The following is an 18,095-nucleotide window of genomic DNA, read 5'->3' on the forward strand; positions in this document are numbered from 1 at the left end:
CCTGCCTAGTTCTTCTCTTCCTCTACTTCATCTTCAGTCTCCTCGACAATTTCAACACCTACATCAGAACTGATTCTGATTTTAGTTCTACCAGCTATACCCCTATTTATGTTGTATTTTATCAACACACCCTGTACATTACCTTGTATTTTGTTTTTTTGTTTGATATATACAGCTCTGCGGACACTTTGTGGTGCCTTATAAATAAACAAACTACTACTACTAGAAAAGAAGATTACACAATTTTTTGTATCCACTAAATAATCTGTATTTAAGACAAAATTGCTATTTGGTTCAGGTTTGTGAACCATGTCCTGAAATATATCCAGTTATTTTTTCATGTTTTGGGTGCTTAAAATGTTAAATGCACCCCCACGCCACCCCCAGTATTGACGTTAACCTGAAGCATGGCGAGCGCAGCGAGCCCGCGAGGGGCGGCGGTATGCATCCTCCGACCTTTTCATACCCCCACTATCCACTTCGGCGTGGAGTTGATTTTATATAGTGTGGCGAGCGCAGCGAGCCACCATGCCCGAAGCATGGTGAGCGGACGCGCATTACTTCACATGTATTCCGCGTCCCCTCTGGGGGCCCGCTGCGCTCGCCACACTTCGGGCTCGGTGGCTCGCTGTGCTCGCCACACTATATAAAATCATCTCCACGCTGACATGGATAGTGGGGGTATGAGGTCGGAGGATGCGTACTGCAGCCCCCTCGCGGGCTCACTGCGCTGGCCACGCTTCGGGTTGGCGTTGATAGTACGGGTGGTGTGGGGGTGCTTTTAACATTGTAAGCACCTATTACGGTGCTTATACAATTTAAAATCGTATACCAATGTATATGCCATACAATGGCATACAATTCGATGGTATACAATTTAAAATTGTATAACAGCGGCTAACATCGCATAACATCGTATGCCTTATGGTATGCGATGGGATGGGCGCCGTGCTAGGAAACAAGTACCGCAGTGTGTGCTGAGCTGGGGAGAGAGGTTGTGCTGCAGTAGCAGCCTGTCCTCTACTCCCGGGTCCTGACTCTCTGTGCGGGACCTGGGACCCTCCACGGAGATGGGCATGGGTAAAAAGTGCCCGTGCAGCTGTAGCTCAAGGTCAATTAGCAGTATCTAAAATCTCCCTGAATTCATCTGGTGGTCAAGCTTTTAGCTTTGTAAGTCAGACCCTATGAAACTGGCTTTACCAAATAATTTGAGAGGATTCCACTCTAGAAGACTTCCACAACAGACTCAATACCTCTTTACACAAACATTTCACTAATATCCCTTTAGTTTATAATAGACATACAACCCAAATGCTTAGTTGCTGTTAAACTTATTTTGTATTTCGTGTCCTGAAGACAGGCTATGCCAGAAACTCAGTAGGCAGCACTTCAGATTTGCTTTATTCAAACATCAAGACCTGGATTGACATTTATTTTATTGAAATGTACATTGTGGGATGCAGTATCCATTGGATGGGGCCCCGGGCCAGCAACTAGCCACATCAGCAATTGGGGAAGTACTGGACTTTTTGGAAATATTATATATATATATATATATATATATATATATATATATATATATATATATATAAAGAACTGTTAGGTATGAGCGGCGCTTCTAAGAAATATAAGTTCCACTGTTGGTCCAGCAATATAAATGTCCCTAACCAGAGACAAAGTTCACCAAAGTCCAGATTGGGACTTCAAAACTAACAAAGCATCCGGGGTAGAGGAGGATCAAAATCTAAATAGAAAGAACAAAGGGGCGCTACATGGTGCATGTAAACAACACATTTAATGAGGAGACGATGTAACTCCAATAAAAAATTAAAAGCAATTGCTCATACCAATAAAACATACACTGTGGGCTGGTTACCACATGACAAGAACAATACCCGGGGCACACTGCTCCAATGTACACTCCACAGATGCCGAATATCGGGGAACCACAGACACTGGTTTACACTCTGGAATTTCAAACCTCGGAAGGTATGGAGGACGCGGACCAGGGAAGATGTCGGGAGACAGACGGGTATCTGAAGCCACGTGTTTTATCACACGGACTTTGTCAGAGGTCCCACACGCCCTCTGACAAAGTCCATGTGACAAAACGCATTAGGGCGTGGCTTCAGATACCCGTTTGTCTCCCGGCGTCTTCCCTGGACCGCGTCCTCCATACCTTCCGAGGTTTGAGATTCCAGAGCGCAAGCCAGCGTCTGTGGTTCCCCGATATTCGGCATCTGTGGAGTGTACATTGGAGCAGTGTGCCCTGGGTATTGTTCTTGTCATGTGGTAACCAACCCACAGTGTATGTTTTATTGGTCCGAGCAATTGCTTTTACTTTTTTATTGGAGTTACATCGTCTCCTCATTAAATATGTCGTTTACATGCACCATGGAGTGCTCCTTTGTTCTTTCTAATTTTTAAATATTATATATATATATATATATATATATATATATATATATATATATATATATATATATATATACACACACATATCAACAAATAGATAGAGAGCTTGTTTGATCAATGTCTCAATATACAGACTGAAATTGTATTAATCAAATTCCTTAATAGCATATATATATTTTTTACATAAAGAATGACAAAACAATAATCAACACATCAGCTCTTTAATGAGCAAAATCATCTTTTTCAGCATTGGAATAATATTGTTTATCCAGATTATCTTTATTTCACTCTGTGACCAGTTTTCTAGTCAAGAAGTACAAAGTAATTTCCATTAAGTAATATACAATTTTCTGTGTGTAATAAGCCTTTATTTTTTAAAAAGAGTAACTGAAAAGAAAGTTACTGCAGTTAGTTTGTCAGAGAAACGTATTTGCATTATCTTACAAACTATCAAAATTACTAATAATTTTGGAAAATGTAAAAAAAAATAACAAAGAAAAAGAAATAAGAAGAAAAAAAAAAGAAAAAGTACATTAACTGCTGTCTAATAGAAATATACAGGTAAGAGAGAAATTATTTCTTAGTGATGTGCTCTTAAGTCCACCTCTATCATTTCCCATATAAATGTACATCTGATACATATACAAATACCTTGAAAAGACTGTGATAAATACTCTTCCTGATAAACAATAGGGAAATTAATATCTCTGTGGTTGAATAATATTAGTATAAAATTACAGAGGCAGAATTGGATTTATAAATGTTGTTGGCACCCTTCATAATAGTGTATTCTTGGTATCTACATATGTATACATTTTACTTATATACTGCTGTGAGGTAACATCAATATAAAAAAAATTTACAGTGGTAAATAAAAAAAAATATACGATTTGTAATTTTTTTTTTTACACTTGTGGACATGCAACATGAGAAACATTATTTTTATTTTTTTTAATACCAATAGTGGGACAATTACTCAAGTTTTCTTTGGACACATCATCGTTACTTATCATATCCGATCTCAACTATAGTAAATAAAAATCAATTACCATTAAACATATTTTTTTTAGAAATTGCTCAGGCTGTTAAAAATAAATGTCATATTTTAAATACACATATCCTTTGGGATTTATAGTGGGAAGTGGGTTATCAATCTCAGCTAATAATATGAACCTTTAATTTCTAACTCTGTAAAATACTGAGGACAATACAGTGAATTACTGGACTTTAATTGCTTTACCCTCCCTTTTAAAAATCTTCTAAAGGTTTGCCAGATCATGTAGTAATATTTTATAAAACCTTTAATGGGATGAGAAAAAATTTAATTGCGGCTAATCAGCAGCACAGCCACCAAGCATACAAATTATCATGCACTTCGTGCTAAAATATCCAGTTTCCTTTATTCCCACAATTGATAGTGACAGCACTTAAGTGATAATGTTGTACCTGCCAGCATTTAAACCTCTTTGTTCTATTGGCAGTTTATAAAATGGGGCCGAAGTTAAGGCCTTAACAGCATTGGTGCTTTGTGCACTTGTATATGTTCTACACAATAAAACATTTTAAAATAAAAAAGGGTGAAAAATATCAGACATTCCATAAGTGAGTCCCTTGTGCATATAAATACAATTTAAGTCTTTGTCCTCTCTTCTTTTGTATAGCACATGCCTAAAGCCAATTTGAAACTTAAATCTTAAAATAAAGTTTAATATGAAGTAAAAACAAAACAAAATTTCACAACAATTGCTTCAATTGCTGCTGTTGTCCATTTTGAATATTTACATATTTTTTTTTCCAAAACTCCAAAAAGTTTTTGATATGTACTGTATATGCATTTTGCAAATTGTAATCCTCCCCATTTAAATAGCATGAGTCTTGTGGGTGGAAAATCCAAGAAATTCCCATTAAGTTCAGCTACTGTAATACATCAAAAATAAAGTCTGTTTTCCATCTAGTCTGGCTATACTCTGGTTGTAGAATGTGAATGTGGATGCGGATGTGGGTGTGGATGTGGATGAGGAAGTGTGTTATTCTGTCCTGCAGTAAAAGTATTGAAGGCATGTATGGGTTGAATCCCCGGTATAGTGTTAGGAATCATTGTTATAGTATTGGGGGTCATTAAGGGAATATCATCTGGAGATCTTCTCATTGCTAGAGTGTAGTCCGGAGGGCAGGCATTTCTAAGAACAACCTCATGAGGATGCATGGTTTCACATTCATGGTCCAAGTCTGTGTGCTTCATTTGTAAAGACATGATTTCCTCTTCTTGTGCATGGGCTATGTCATTAGTAGTGTTGCGTTGAGGACTACATCTCCTATGCACATCATGTCTCCTTTTATCCTTTTTGTAATATAATGCTGCAAATGCCAAAATGTTAAGAAATAGCAAAGATGCACCAACAGCAATAGTGACACTTAACTCTGTAGAATAGTCTCTTTCCAGCGAAAATGGACTAGGTTGTTGTTTGAAATTATCTTCGCTAATTGTAGGGAATGCTGAAGTTACAGGTACAAGTATTTTCCTGGTTGATCTAGAAGTGATATCAGTGGATGGCCCTTTAGTCGTGGTGAGGTCATTGATAACATGAAGATGTGGAACCAGCTCTAGCCACAGGTTTACTTTATTAGCCCTATAATGTTCTTTAACTCTGGGTTTTAATCCAATGTGAAGATACAGTTGGTCCTTTTGTGAGTATCTAGTCCACGCAACTTCTTCAAAACGATTTGGTTTTGTATGGATGAACTTTGTATCTTGAGGAACAGGTTGATTTGGATCCCTGTAAAAGACAAAGTGGAAATTTACTAAAGATGCCAAAATACGGCTGATCCTGGATACTAATGGGTATGACCAGCATCGGCCGTATTTCTCGGAAAATATGATTTGTGAATAGGGCAAATTTACTAATCTGCCGTATTCACCTGATTCATATTTTCTGATGTTGTAGCCGGTCGTATCCATTCATATTCATATTTGGCGTCCATATTTACAGCCGCCAAATACGTATAAAGTGGCAGCATCACACGGATCAGCCAGATCTGTGCCATGCTGCCATGTGTAAAAAAACTAAGAATAATTAGTTTTTTTTACCATAACCAGCATTGGGCTTATTGAACTGGTCCAGGCTTTAGATATTAAGGGGAACAAAAAATGGGTTCCCCAGGATTTCTAAAACCAAAATGTACAGTATATGTAAATGCACGATAAACAGTTTTAGTCCATAATTCAATTATAACTTATCTATGCTTCATTACAGGCCAACAAGTAGTAATTGAACACTTATTTGTAGGTACAAAAAACAGTATATAATATACATGTAACTCAAAAAGATCCTAATGTTATTGTGCACCGTGCATATGTAGAACTGATAATATATATATATATATATATATATATAATATAATTATATATATAATATATAAGAGTCATATTATCTATTCAATTAACAAAATTATTTCTTAACATCATGAACTGGCATCACCATTGACAGAATATAACATGTTCCGTAGATAATTCAATGTATCAATATATATGGAAGAATTGTAATTTTAAAAAACAATACAATTATGATTTTTGTCTTATGGTCTTGGAGTATGAAACCAATATAAAAGTATAATTTCTCAATGTTGCAAATCTATTGTACTCATGTAATATTGAATGCATATTTTAATTCTTTGGATATTTCTGTCTTTTTCATTAAATGACATCATTTAAATTATAAAGTTATTTGTAAATTTCACCACCAGCAAAGATGATAATTTTATTCATCTTTTTTTTTTTTAAATGGCTTCAGAAAATCAAATTATTGCAGCTCTCATTCAACAGCAGTGTTCTGTAAATAATTATGCAATTCTCTCTTCGAAGAGTACATTTAGGGAGGAGGAAATGTGCAGTACTTACCCAGTTTTAGCAAAGTTTGTCCAATATGTCATTACAACTGCACTTAACATAACATCATTTTTGGAGAAATTACAAGGGAATAACTCTGTAGGTCCAATCATAGGTATCCCAAAGACATAAGGAACTTCATCACCATGGGAAGCATCTGCCCAAGCAGGCACTTGATCTGATTGGCAATGATGGTAAAAGGCATAGAAATATGTTGGAGAACCAAAGTTTGAGTGCAGATCTGCAGTTGCCACTGCTGGTGCAACCCACTGATGGTCAGTGAACAATGCCAATAATGTCTTTCGTCTTGTTTCAGGATTATGCCGATCTGCCCAATCTGTATACATAAATTTTATAGTTTCCCTCATTATATCTTTTCCTTCTGTATATCCATATAAATTATCTACAAAATTAGAAACTGCAAAGTCAAAATCACTTGCTGAAATGCCATCCTCATGGTCGACAATGCTTTCCACAAATTTGAGTCCTTCTCCTTGGTTTACACCCAACATGATATCATAGTTGAGGAATTCCCCTTGTTCCATTAATATCTGAGGGTCGTCAGGTATGACATCACCATCAATTACTGGTCCAAAGGCTATGTGATACCTTGCTGGCTGTATGTCTTGGTCCACAAGTTCTCTGTAAGGCTTTTTCTGTAGACATTCCACTAGTTCTACAGTATCTGTCATGTTGCATCCAACTTTTGTTGCTAGAATCCGGGCATATTTAGCAGGCTGAAAACTAACTGCCCAACTTGACAGGGCAGTTCCACTTTGTGCAATTGCCCTTTGAAAGAGACCTGTGGTTAAAAAAAAAAAAAAAAAAGTTATTGCACATATACAAAAATAATAACATGATTATTTAAAAAATGGTGTTTAAATGCATGTAAATGAATAGCTAAACGACTTTGGTCCGATTCAGGCCTTCTCGGTGAGCAGTGAATTCAGCCCATTTCGATGGTGGGGGAGTGCACATGCACATAGTCGCTCATGCTCAGGTGCACATTTCCGAATTGAACACCTTCAGTGATTTTTACACTCACTGGGGAGTCAGCTAAACGATGGGCAGGCAGCGGGTTGTCGCTGAGATTCACCCAGAGTTTTATGGGCGTACCCACAAAAACGGTGGGTGTGCCTGTGGAAACTCTGGGACACCTTGGCCATGCCTAGGTGGGGCAGGTGGCTGACCTCACATGACATCAGCACTCGCCCCTATTTCAGCCATTACCATGAAGGATAAAAGTAATACAGGCTTACTTTTATCTGCAAAGGGAGGAAAATTAATTCGACAGTGAGCGATCATCAAATGATATTCCCCTGTGTGGCCACATGCGTGCTGAAGTGTACACATCCACTCGCATAGTGTTGCAGATATTGGTTGGTGGGGTGGGTGTGCGTGCGGCGGGGTGGTTTTTACCTGCTTTCTATGCAGTGAATATATTTGCAGCCTAGCGAGCAGGTCTGAATTACCCCCTAAGTGTCTATAAAATAAATAGAATTTACAAAACTACTAAATAACTTGCTTTCATGCAAACAAATGTTAAAATTAAAATGTTGAAATATGTATCTATACAGTGCATCCCAAAAATATTCACAGGGCTTCACTTTTTCCACATTTTGTTATGTTACCCGCTTATTGCACAATGGAATAAATTAATTTTTCCCTCAAAAGTTTCCTGCAAATTTATTAAAAACAAAAAACTAAGAAATCACAGGTAAAAAAGTATTCACAGCCTTTGCCATAAAGTTCAAAACTGAGCTAAGGCGCATAATCCTTGAGCTGTTCCTACAGCTTAATTGGAGTCCACCTGTGGTAAATTCAGTTGATTGGACATTATTTGGAAAGGTACACACCTGTCTATATAAGGTCCCACGCTTGATAGTGCATTTGAGAGCCCAAACCAGGCATGAAGTCAATGGAATTGTGGAAAAAGTAAAGTGCTGTGAATTTCTGGATTCACTGTACATAAATATTTTTCATTCAAATTACCAAAAAGTATACAGCTGTGAGCACCCATGTCCCATGCAACTCTGCTAATGTCTACCATTTTTTTTATTAAAATCTTTGCCGCAACATGTTGCGAATAGCAAACATCAGGAAACTGTGCTTATTCATTGACACTTGAATTTTGTATTTAAAATTGATGCTTCCTAAATCACTATGGTACAGAATAGTGTATAATGCAGAAGGTAAGAATTCTGTATGAGCCACTGAGTTTGTTTTTTCCACAGGTTAAATTAGGTTTTTAGGTTAGGTTTTTAACTAATGCCTAAATGTACAACAAATGCATTTGTTGTACATAAATGGCATATAATATGGGGAAAGTGTCATTTGAATGTGAACAACTCCGCATATGGGAGGAAATACTGTATAATAATTGGATTAAAAACTGGTTGCACAATTGGGGTCAGAGAGTGGTTGTAAATGGCATACATTCCATCTGGGGTAAGGTCCAAAGTGGAGTCCCGCAAGGTTCAATAATGGGACCCACCTTGTTTAATATATTCATTAATGATATTGGAAATGACATTGGGCCTTATTCTAGTTCACTCTTTCTGACAAAATCTTTCTTAGATGGACAAAACCATGTGCACTGCAGGTGGGGCAGATGTAACTTGTGCAGAGAGAATTAGATTTGGGTGGGGTTTTACTTTAAAGTGAGATCTATATTACAGTGTAGAAATAAAGCAGTCAGTATTTTGCCTGCACAGAAACAAAATAACTCAGCCAAATTTAATTCTCTCTGCAAATTTTACATCTGCCCCCCTGCAGTGCACATGGGTTTGTCCATCTAAGAAAGATTTTGTCAGAAAGAGTGAACTAGAATAGGCCCTATGTCACTTGAATTTATCAGAAATAGTGAACTAGAATAAGGCCCATAGTGAGTAAGATTGCAATATTTTCAGATGACATGTAATTGAGTAAGGAAATTAACTCAGGAGAGCATGTGGAAACACTACAAAGTGATTTAAATAAAATGGAAAGGTGGGCGGAAAGGTGGAAAATGCAGTTTAACGTTGATAAATGTAAAGTAATTCATTATGGGAACAAAAATGAACAAACTACTTATAGGCTAAATGGAATTATTACGGGGAATTCTGCTGTAGAGAAAGACTTGGGGGTCCTCATAGATTAAAAATTGGGTAATAGTGCACACTGCTCAAGTGCAGCAGCAAAAGCAAACCGGACATTGGCATGCATTAAAAGAGGTATGGATTCAAGGGATGCCAATGTTATAGTGCCTCTTTACAAGGCATTGGTGAGACCACACTTGAACTAATGTGTTCAGTTTTAGGCACCGCACCTTTAAAATGACATAAATGAATTGGAACAGGTACAGAGAAAGGCAACTAAGCTAGTAAAAGGTCTCAAATCACTAGAATACAAAGATAGGTTAACCAGGCTGAATATGTTTTCACTGAAGAAACGGAGGTTGTGATGTGATATGATTAGTTCAAATACAGGATTGGGAAACATATGGAACTGGGAGTTGATTTGTTCACTAACAGGCCTATACTTAGGACATGTGGGCATGTACTGAGGCTCGAGGAAAATAAATTCCATACTAAATTAAGTAGTGGATTCTTCACAATTAGAGCAGTAAAATTCTGGAACTCTTTGCCGGTAGGGGTGATTACAGCAACTACTGAAAACTGGTTGCTATTTTGGCCACTAAGGGAATCCTATAGATACTGTATGAATTACTCAAATCAGTAGTTACAAGTTAGATAGGCTGAACTTGATGGACTAACGTATTTTTTCAGCCTTAATTACTATGTTACTATGTTACTGGCTTCAATGCGCACACGTTGCCTGCCTGCACTTGTAGCGCTTTAAGAGCTTTTACAATATTTTTACATGTTATACATCTCATGTTTAAATGCTATGGTTTGAATCAATAACCCACATACTGCCTACCACACGGCTCTTTAGTATATGTCCCCGTCATGTCTGTTAAGTAATGACATTTTATGAAATCACAGCATTAGTGAATCCTATGTCTATAATATGTGAGGTGCAGTATTTTACTAATTTCTATTCAACTTTTGGATAAAGGATGATAGGAAATGCAATAAAAAACTACAACGCTATTACATACCTCCTAAAAATGGAGGTCTCCTAAACTGGATGGGAACAGGGCCATACTGTACCCTCCAGTGGGTGTTTCCTTTTTTGAATACTTTTTTTGCCATGTTCATCATGGAGGCACTTGACTCCCCTACATTTGGCATAGGGATACCACCCAGTCATGAAAGTTGGAAGGTACAGTTTTAGATTACACTACATATCTTCACTTTGACCAGGAACATTACATTTCTAATTAAATATTTTGACACAGGCTACTGTATGCTGACTTATCAGTGAAGGTATTAACTGTTTACTTGACATTTACTATTTACAGCAAGTGAGTCGTTTGCAGCTGACTGGGAATTTTCTGTTTAGTAAGGTTTTACCATCTAACTAGAAGTTTGTACATTTTTAAGCCAATGATTCAGGTTTTCTGCGCATTTTATTAAGTCTAAATCCTATTTATGTTAAAAAAATCAAATCAGTTTTAAAGGGATGATCTTTTAACACTGTGAGCCTAAAGCCCATATGTCAAATGTAAAAGTGTGAGAAGATAATTTATAGATACTTTTACTTAGGTCTTTAATAAACCTGCTAAGGAGAATAACCTCTGGGCCTGGAGATATGTCAACAACTTAGATTTCAGATATCCATTTTTGGGCTATCTCCCAAAGAGTTTTTTATGGCTGTACGTTCAAGTCATATATTAAAGATGGTTAATGAACTATTTTATGCCAAGCATTAATGAAAATTAAAAATAAAATGGGCATGAACAGAACCATTTTTATAAGTACAGTTTGTGCTGCCAGCCTATCTCTATAAGAAAATCTAAACAAGTCATTTGCACAATGTAAATGCTGCTTTACTGTTCTCTTTTGTTCTCATGGTAGGGATTTTATAGCATAATAAGTAAACTTACAAAAATGTCCTTTATTCTAAAGTCAGGGCCCCTATTAGGGCCACAAGGTTTCTAGTACTAGGTACTAGTACTGGTGCTAGGACCATTTGTTAGATTTGAGGACATGATCCATTGAACATGTCAGAGCACCTGTTGTGCTCCTACTAAAGTGCTGAAGAGGACATGCCCACAATATTATGAGGGTGACTCTAAATCTTCCAGTTAAATCCGATTCATCATACAGGCATGTGCCCAAATAAATTGTACTAGCAAACTCTCTTACTATCATTACGTATTATTGTTCAACCAATGCTTTTTGTCTGGATATTCCCAATTTTTGAAGCCAGAGTACATACAGTATATGATAGTTTAACATAATAATAAATGTTGAACAACATTGGACATAACTGAAAACCGTGAGTGAGATTTTCAAACCGCAAAATATTTAGAATTTCCAGCATTTTTCAAACAGTTGCATAGATTTAAAAAAAAAATGGTTTTAAAATAGTTTTATATACATAATACATGTATTCTGCATTGGTAGACCATTTGAGACTTGTGAAATGCAGTCATCTCCATACTGGACGGAAAGGGGCCTCCTTTCATCTGCTTCAGCAGGAACCATAATTGTGAAAAGACCAGTCATGCTTGCTACAATAAAACAAGCCTCATTCGTACTGTGTTACGCATTCCACCAGACTACATGAGGATTTGTATCACGGAAGATGAAATGGTTAGCATTACTGCTCCTCAGCACTGAGGTCATGACTTCGATACCCACCATGGCCCTAACTGTGCGGAGTTTTTATTTCTCCCCATGCTTGCGTGGGTTTACTCCGGGTACTCTGGTTTCCTCCCACAATCCAGAAAAATACTGGTAGGTCAATTGGCTTCTAACAAAATTAACTCTAGAATGTCTGTGTGTGCATGTATATGTGTTAGGGAATAGGTATGCACTATATAAGAAACTGTTGATAAATAAATAATAATAAAATTAGCAAAGGACAATACAGAAAGGAAATATATCATGCATTTATTTGAAATTTCAATACCTCCTCACCACATTACTTCATAGTTCGTAACTTTCTGCATTATCGGGAAGAGGGCAGCCAGTGTGTGTGTGTGTGTGTGTGTGTGTGCATGTGTGGCACTGCAAAGGAGGCAGTATGGCTGCTTGGTGGTCATGACTGCATCATTATTACCATGCATCCTAACAGGGCTGCCACTAGAAAATGCGGGGCCCACCTCTACCTTCCACTCCCAGAGTGCAGGTTTCTTCACTGGTGTCTAGAGCAGGGAAGCACAGTAGAGGCAGTCGGGGGGGGGGGGGGGGTGAACAGAATTAGTGGCCCAGGCCCCTCCCTCTCTGTTATATATATTGCTAAATATCTGTTATGTATTCTTCCACCATAGCCATATGTGATTTATAGTATCCAGGTATTTTATATATATGATTAAAAAAAACATGCATCTGTGCTTCCTGTATGACAAAGTACTTTGTCCAGGGTGCAGGGGCAAGTTTGTAAATTGTAGCTGGATTTTTTCTGAACTCTACATATGCCTATAGTACTCAAGGAAACTATTTAATTTAATTCCCGTGTGTGGAACAGAAAAGGACAAGGAAGAAATAACTGGGAGTAAAATAAAAAATGACTAAAAGCTCAAGGCTTTGACAATTTGGAATCATGCATGCAAAACATTTAAACTTCCTCCTCACAGACAGTAATAAATTCAACTCATGAATTTTCAGTGAGTATGTCTTATCTTGCAACTCCTCTTTTAACCTAGATAATGTTTCCTGAGCATCAACCATTAAAATAAAATTGTATTTTGCTTTTACAAGTCAAGGTTTCTTGTGAAAAGCTAAACTTGCCATTGAATAATAACGAAATGCAATTGACCTCATTTAGCAAGGTTCATTGGATGTTTCCCAAAAATACTTCTAAGAAAACAGACAAGAAACGCAGAAAGGCGTCCTTGTAAATTCCTACAGCAAAAATAAACACATCACTCAGAATAACTGTTATCATGCATTAAAAGTCAACAGAAAAAGTATAATGGTTTATACAAAATTGTGAAATAAAATGACAGGCATACATGGTGGCATGCAGACACCGAGATTTTTAAAATTTGCAACCTGCATAATACCTTTGGTTGAATTGCTCCAACGGTTACCTTCTGAGTAATGGGACAAAGTCAAAAGATTGACACATGACGCACCAGCACCAGATCCAAAAACAGTTATTCTTAAAGGATCGCCCCCAAAGAAACCAATATTTTCACTAGTCCATCGTAAGGCTTGTATAAGATCAAGGAGACCATAATTTCCCTTTGCAGCTTGATCACCGGTGCTTAGGAAACCTGAAAATGAGCAAATAGTTGATGTCAGATAATAATATTAAGAAAATACCATACCACAGATCTACAAATGGATGTCTTTAAGAAGAAACTACCAGACAAAAAAAAACTGCATGATCATCAGGCTTAATATAACAAATGTAATTTGCCCGTTCAATTATTTATTATCATTTATTTATATAGCGCAAACATATTCCGCAGCACTTTACAGAAAATATTTTACCATTCACATCAGGCCCTGCCCCACTGGAGCTTCTAATCTATTTCCCCTACCAAATGCACATACACACTATTGTAAATGCATTCACACATGCCAAGAGCCGGCCTCTGCTATGAGAATGTCTTTGCAAAGAATAAAAATAAAGCGACTGCTCAAATTATCACTTTTCTTCAATATCCTGATAAGATAGTTGTACTGTTCCTGCGATTAAAAAGGAGGCTCTGTAGCAGATATCTCCTGCACTCACCCTTCACATATTTCAGGGACACTTAACTTTTGTAAGTATCATCAAAAAGTCAAAGTGTTGTTAGTAAATAACAATTATAGTTTATATTTATGTATCTTTCATTATATAATTATTTTATACAGGGGCTTGACAACATGTTTTTGTCACAGCTTTTTTTTGTAAAATGAAGTATCATATCATTTCTAAACACCATGGCAACTGAAGGATGCAGTGGAGAGGAAGGAGGGGTTGGGGAGTTTTGAACTTGTGAGCAAGAAATTTCCCTAAAGGCTATGCCCCACACTGCTAGGCCACACCCTCTTTATGGCTCTTGACCAGCACTTCCTGAAAATTAGGAGTTATGTCATACAAATAAAGTACTTACATTCTTGTGTATATTTTCTGTAACACATCTTTGTAAATGTTACAGTATGTTATTCATTTAGAAATTGGCCGCCTAATGAAGTATAGGTGTGCCAGGCAAACACTGTTAAGGTGACAATAAATACATGTACAGTATATGCGTAACATCTACTTTATATTACCAGTAACTTTTATAAGTAGAAATATACATATAACATTAAAAGACCTTGAGATGTAAAGATAATTAAGATAGACACCAGTGAAAATAATGACACAAACACAATTTAGATGCCCCAGCATTGTGTGCATGGAAGTAAATAGGTATATTCACTCTTCTGTGGAGATCTACAAATCTTTGGGGTGCACCTGCAATCTATCTGAGATACATACGGATGACCACCAGTAAGGATGCCGCAGTCAGAAATCCGATGCAAGCATCCCAAAGGGGCGACTCCCGACAGTTATTAGGTAAGTATATGTACTCTCCCCTTGCCACCCCTAACCCTAACCTTCGGTTCTAGCAGCCTATCCCTACATTTTATGGTTTGTTTCAAAACACGCTTTGTAAACAGAAAATTCAACTAGCCATCATGTCATAACTTTACTAAAGGGAAACAAAAAAAGTATTAGTACATAAATAAAACAGACCACGTAAGTCTGAAGGAGTACAAGCCAAAATAACATAATAATGAATTAACTAAACCGTATCACTGTACAATACTTCTCCAGCACTATATGTAAGAAGCTCTGCTGAATGCCAAAGTGCTAACATTGTAATTAGTTGTTTCAAACTATAAGAGTTATGGGATGCAGACAATGCAATTTAACACACATTAATACAGAGTTACTCAATTATAATTATTAATATTGTACATAGTTCCCCTATCATAATACAGGGTTTAAGGATAACCCTGCTTTAGAACAGGTGGCTTAATTAATAAGATAACAATGTCAACACTCATTATGTTGTCATGTGAGTATGGTTGGAATGTTGATATTGAACAACATGTCCATGATGTTGACATTGACCATACATGCAAACAAGAGGGTGTAGATCCGCACAGACTGTGAGTTTAAATTGTTGATCGGAAAACCAACTAAATTACAACTACTATAGATATAATTTCTGGTAGTTATGGGGTTGGCGGTGCGCCCAGCGTTTAAGGTCAATGATTATACACTGGGGTTTTGTCAGGGAAGACCTGACAAAGAGAGAGAAACGCTTTTTGGGCGCACTCCTTTTTTGTAAATTTACAAGTATTAGATGATTATTTTAAGATATAACTATATAACTATATCTTAAAATAATCATCTAATACTTGTAAATTTACAAAAAAGGAGTGCGCCCAAAAAGCCTTTCTCTCTCTTTGTCAGGTCTTCCCTGACAAAACCCCAGTGTATAATCATTGACCATACATGGCAACACAAATTTTATGTTGACATTGTTAAAAAAAATGTAATTTTCTTCTCATTCTGGGTGGGATGTACTACATCTGCAGTGTGGAACATCCCACCACTTACTGCATAAATACTAATCGCATACAGTATCTACTTATATATATGATTAGCATCACAAAGGATAGTCCTCCCAATAAAAGCTGCCCTTTGTGATGTCAAGCCTTCCTGTTTTAGAATTTACATATCTGGAACTATAAGTCCAAAACCTACAGTTTTGGGACACATTTTTCCTTTAGTCATTCCCAGATTATCTGTAAACCTATAGTTACTGTAACCCTAATGCCACCATTTATAGTTACTCTTATGCTAATTATAATCCCAATCCTAAAGATATCCCTAAACCTCCTGGAAAGAAACATCAACATTTTTAAGTGTCGATGATAATGATGTTGATATTTTAACCATGTCAGTAGAATCAATAATAATAAATCATTTTGGATGTGTGATAAAGTTCTACTGAAAATAATACAGTGCCGATCTCATATTATTACAGTATATTGAGCTAAGCTTCAGCAACTCACAAAGTTTACACGAAATGCCTATTTCATATTTTACCATTATGATTGGATGATAAATGTGCTTCCATCTACTGACAAGTCACTGCTAGTGCTATTTTTACAGCTATAATTATGTTATTTGGGGGAAACACGGTTCATAGATGTCTTGGCAATTGAAGTTGAGCTTTGACCTTTGAAGCAAATCAAAGAACAACAGTGCATCAATGTCCTCATCGCACAGCAGCAGAACTCATTCCGCACACTTGTCATTGTGTGCTCATAAAGACAGATCTACCATCTCATATTAATTCTCACTCGCAAACAGGTTGTGTCCTCGGGTCAGAAATGAAGTAATCAGCTCAGCATGAACTGCAGGAAAACTGACAGTAGATTTGGCAGCCCCATATCTAATAGAGTATATCCTATAGCTCTCAGCTTCCTGCAGGGCTCATCCGTAACCTTTATAGTCACTTTTATTTTACAATAATTACAACCTGAAAATGCATTACATTGTTGTTTGTTTTTTAATAAAATTGCAAGTGACTTCCCAATTCAAACATATTAATATGCATAGGAGTCTGGGCAGGTGAAGGGAAAATGGCTCATTTCAATACAATGAAAACACTTTTTGTATCAGTATAATTTGGAAGTTCTAACAGGGTTGTATGGTGTTACATCATTTATATTTGTATGCATTGCTTGCAGGTCTTTGATGTACATTAAAATTCGCAATTTATAAGGTGTGCCCAAATGAAAAGGAGACTTTTGCTGTATCGGCGTTGTATCTTATCACAGTGGGTTCATGTGTTTGTCAGTACATGGCATGGTATTTTCTCCAATTGCGCATGTAGTGAATGGCTTTACCTCAGTTTTTTCATTTCTGGAGAGTTTTTTTGCGCGGTTAGATGCCTGATGGATTCTTCCAGATCAGCGCAAAGAGCTGTTATACAATTTCTTGGCGAGCATGCTTCAGAAATGTATTGCAGGATGAAGGCGATGTACGGAGAGCAGTGTTTCACATGGTGCACCATCTTCCGGTTGTGATTGCATTATGAGGCATTATGCGAAGGCATCAAGGACTTGCCATGGCCTGGGCATGCACACATTGTCACCAATCCTGCCATGATTTTGGCTGTGGAAGATCTCATTAGTCAGAATCAAAGGATCCCACATGTGAAATTGCTGATGCACTGCAATGGCAATTAAATCCATACCTTGCTCTGTGTACTGATGCAGATGGGTCAAGCAAACACCCATTATCACCAGCATCTGAATCCCTGACAGATGATTGGGTACCCACTGTGCCCAAACTTTGCCATTATCAAGCTTATTGTGGATTATGTGATGTACATTTCCCTTGCTTCTCGACAGTGCAGCAGCAATTTCACATGACAAATTAGATCCTCCACAGCCCAAATCATGCGCAAACACTGCTCTCCATACACCACCTTTTCCTATGATAAATGTACAGTATGAAGTATTATCGCCTTTTGCGCTACGAAATTGGATAACATCGCTTTGTGCTGATCTGGAGCAATCCGTCAGGCATCCAACTGCGCAAAACAACTTTCTAGGAATGTAGAAACTGAGACAAAGCTGATCACTGCACATCCCATACAACAGGGAAAAATGCAACGCCATAAATTGGCAAACACATTAACCCACTGCGATTAGATACAACACTGCTACAGCAAAAGTCTCTT

General features: G+C 37.2%; 1 protein-coding gene across 8 annotated transcripts in view; it reads right to left on the minus strand.

Moving 5' to 3' along the window:
- Window positions 1–2,622: 2,622 nt before the first annotated feature.
- Window positions 2,623–18,095, minus strand: part of NLGN1 (neuroligin 1) — a 966,435-nt gene continuing 950,962 nt past the window's right edge. For all 8 annotated transcript variants that reach the window (XM_083177733.1, XM_083177732.1, XM_083177734.1 and 5 more), the window contains 3 exons: window positions 13,419–13,631; window positions 6,314–7,103; window positions 2,623–5,192 (listed from right to left, as the gene is read on the minus strand). In XM_083177733.1, the coding sequence (XP_083033859.1) occupies window positions 4,376–5,192; window positions 6,314–7,103; window positions 13,419–13,631 (1,820 nt within the window). In that variant the 3' untranslated portion in view covers window positions 2,623–4,375. The remainder of the gene's footprint in view (window positions 5,193–6,313; window positions 7,104–13,418; window positions 13,632–18,095) is intronic.

This window comes from Crinia signifera, chromosome 3, assembly GCF_055691185.1.
Source record: "Crinia signifera chromosome 3, ASM5569118v1, whole genome shotgun sequence".
Lineage (NCBI taxonomy): Eukaryota > Metazoa > Chordata > Amphibia > Anura > Myobatrachidae > Crinia > Crinia signifera.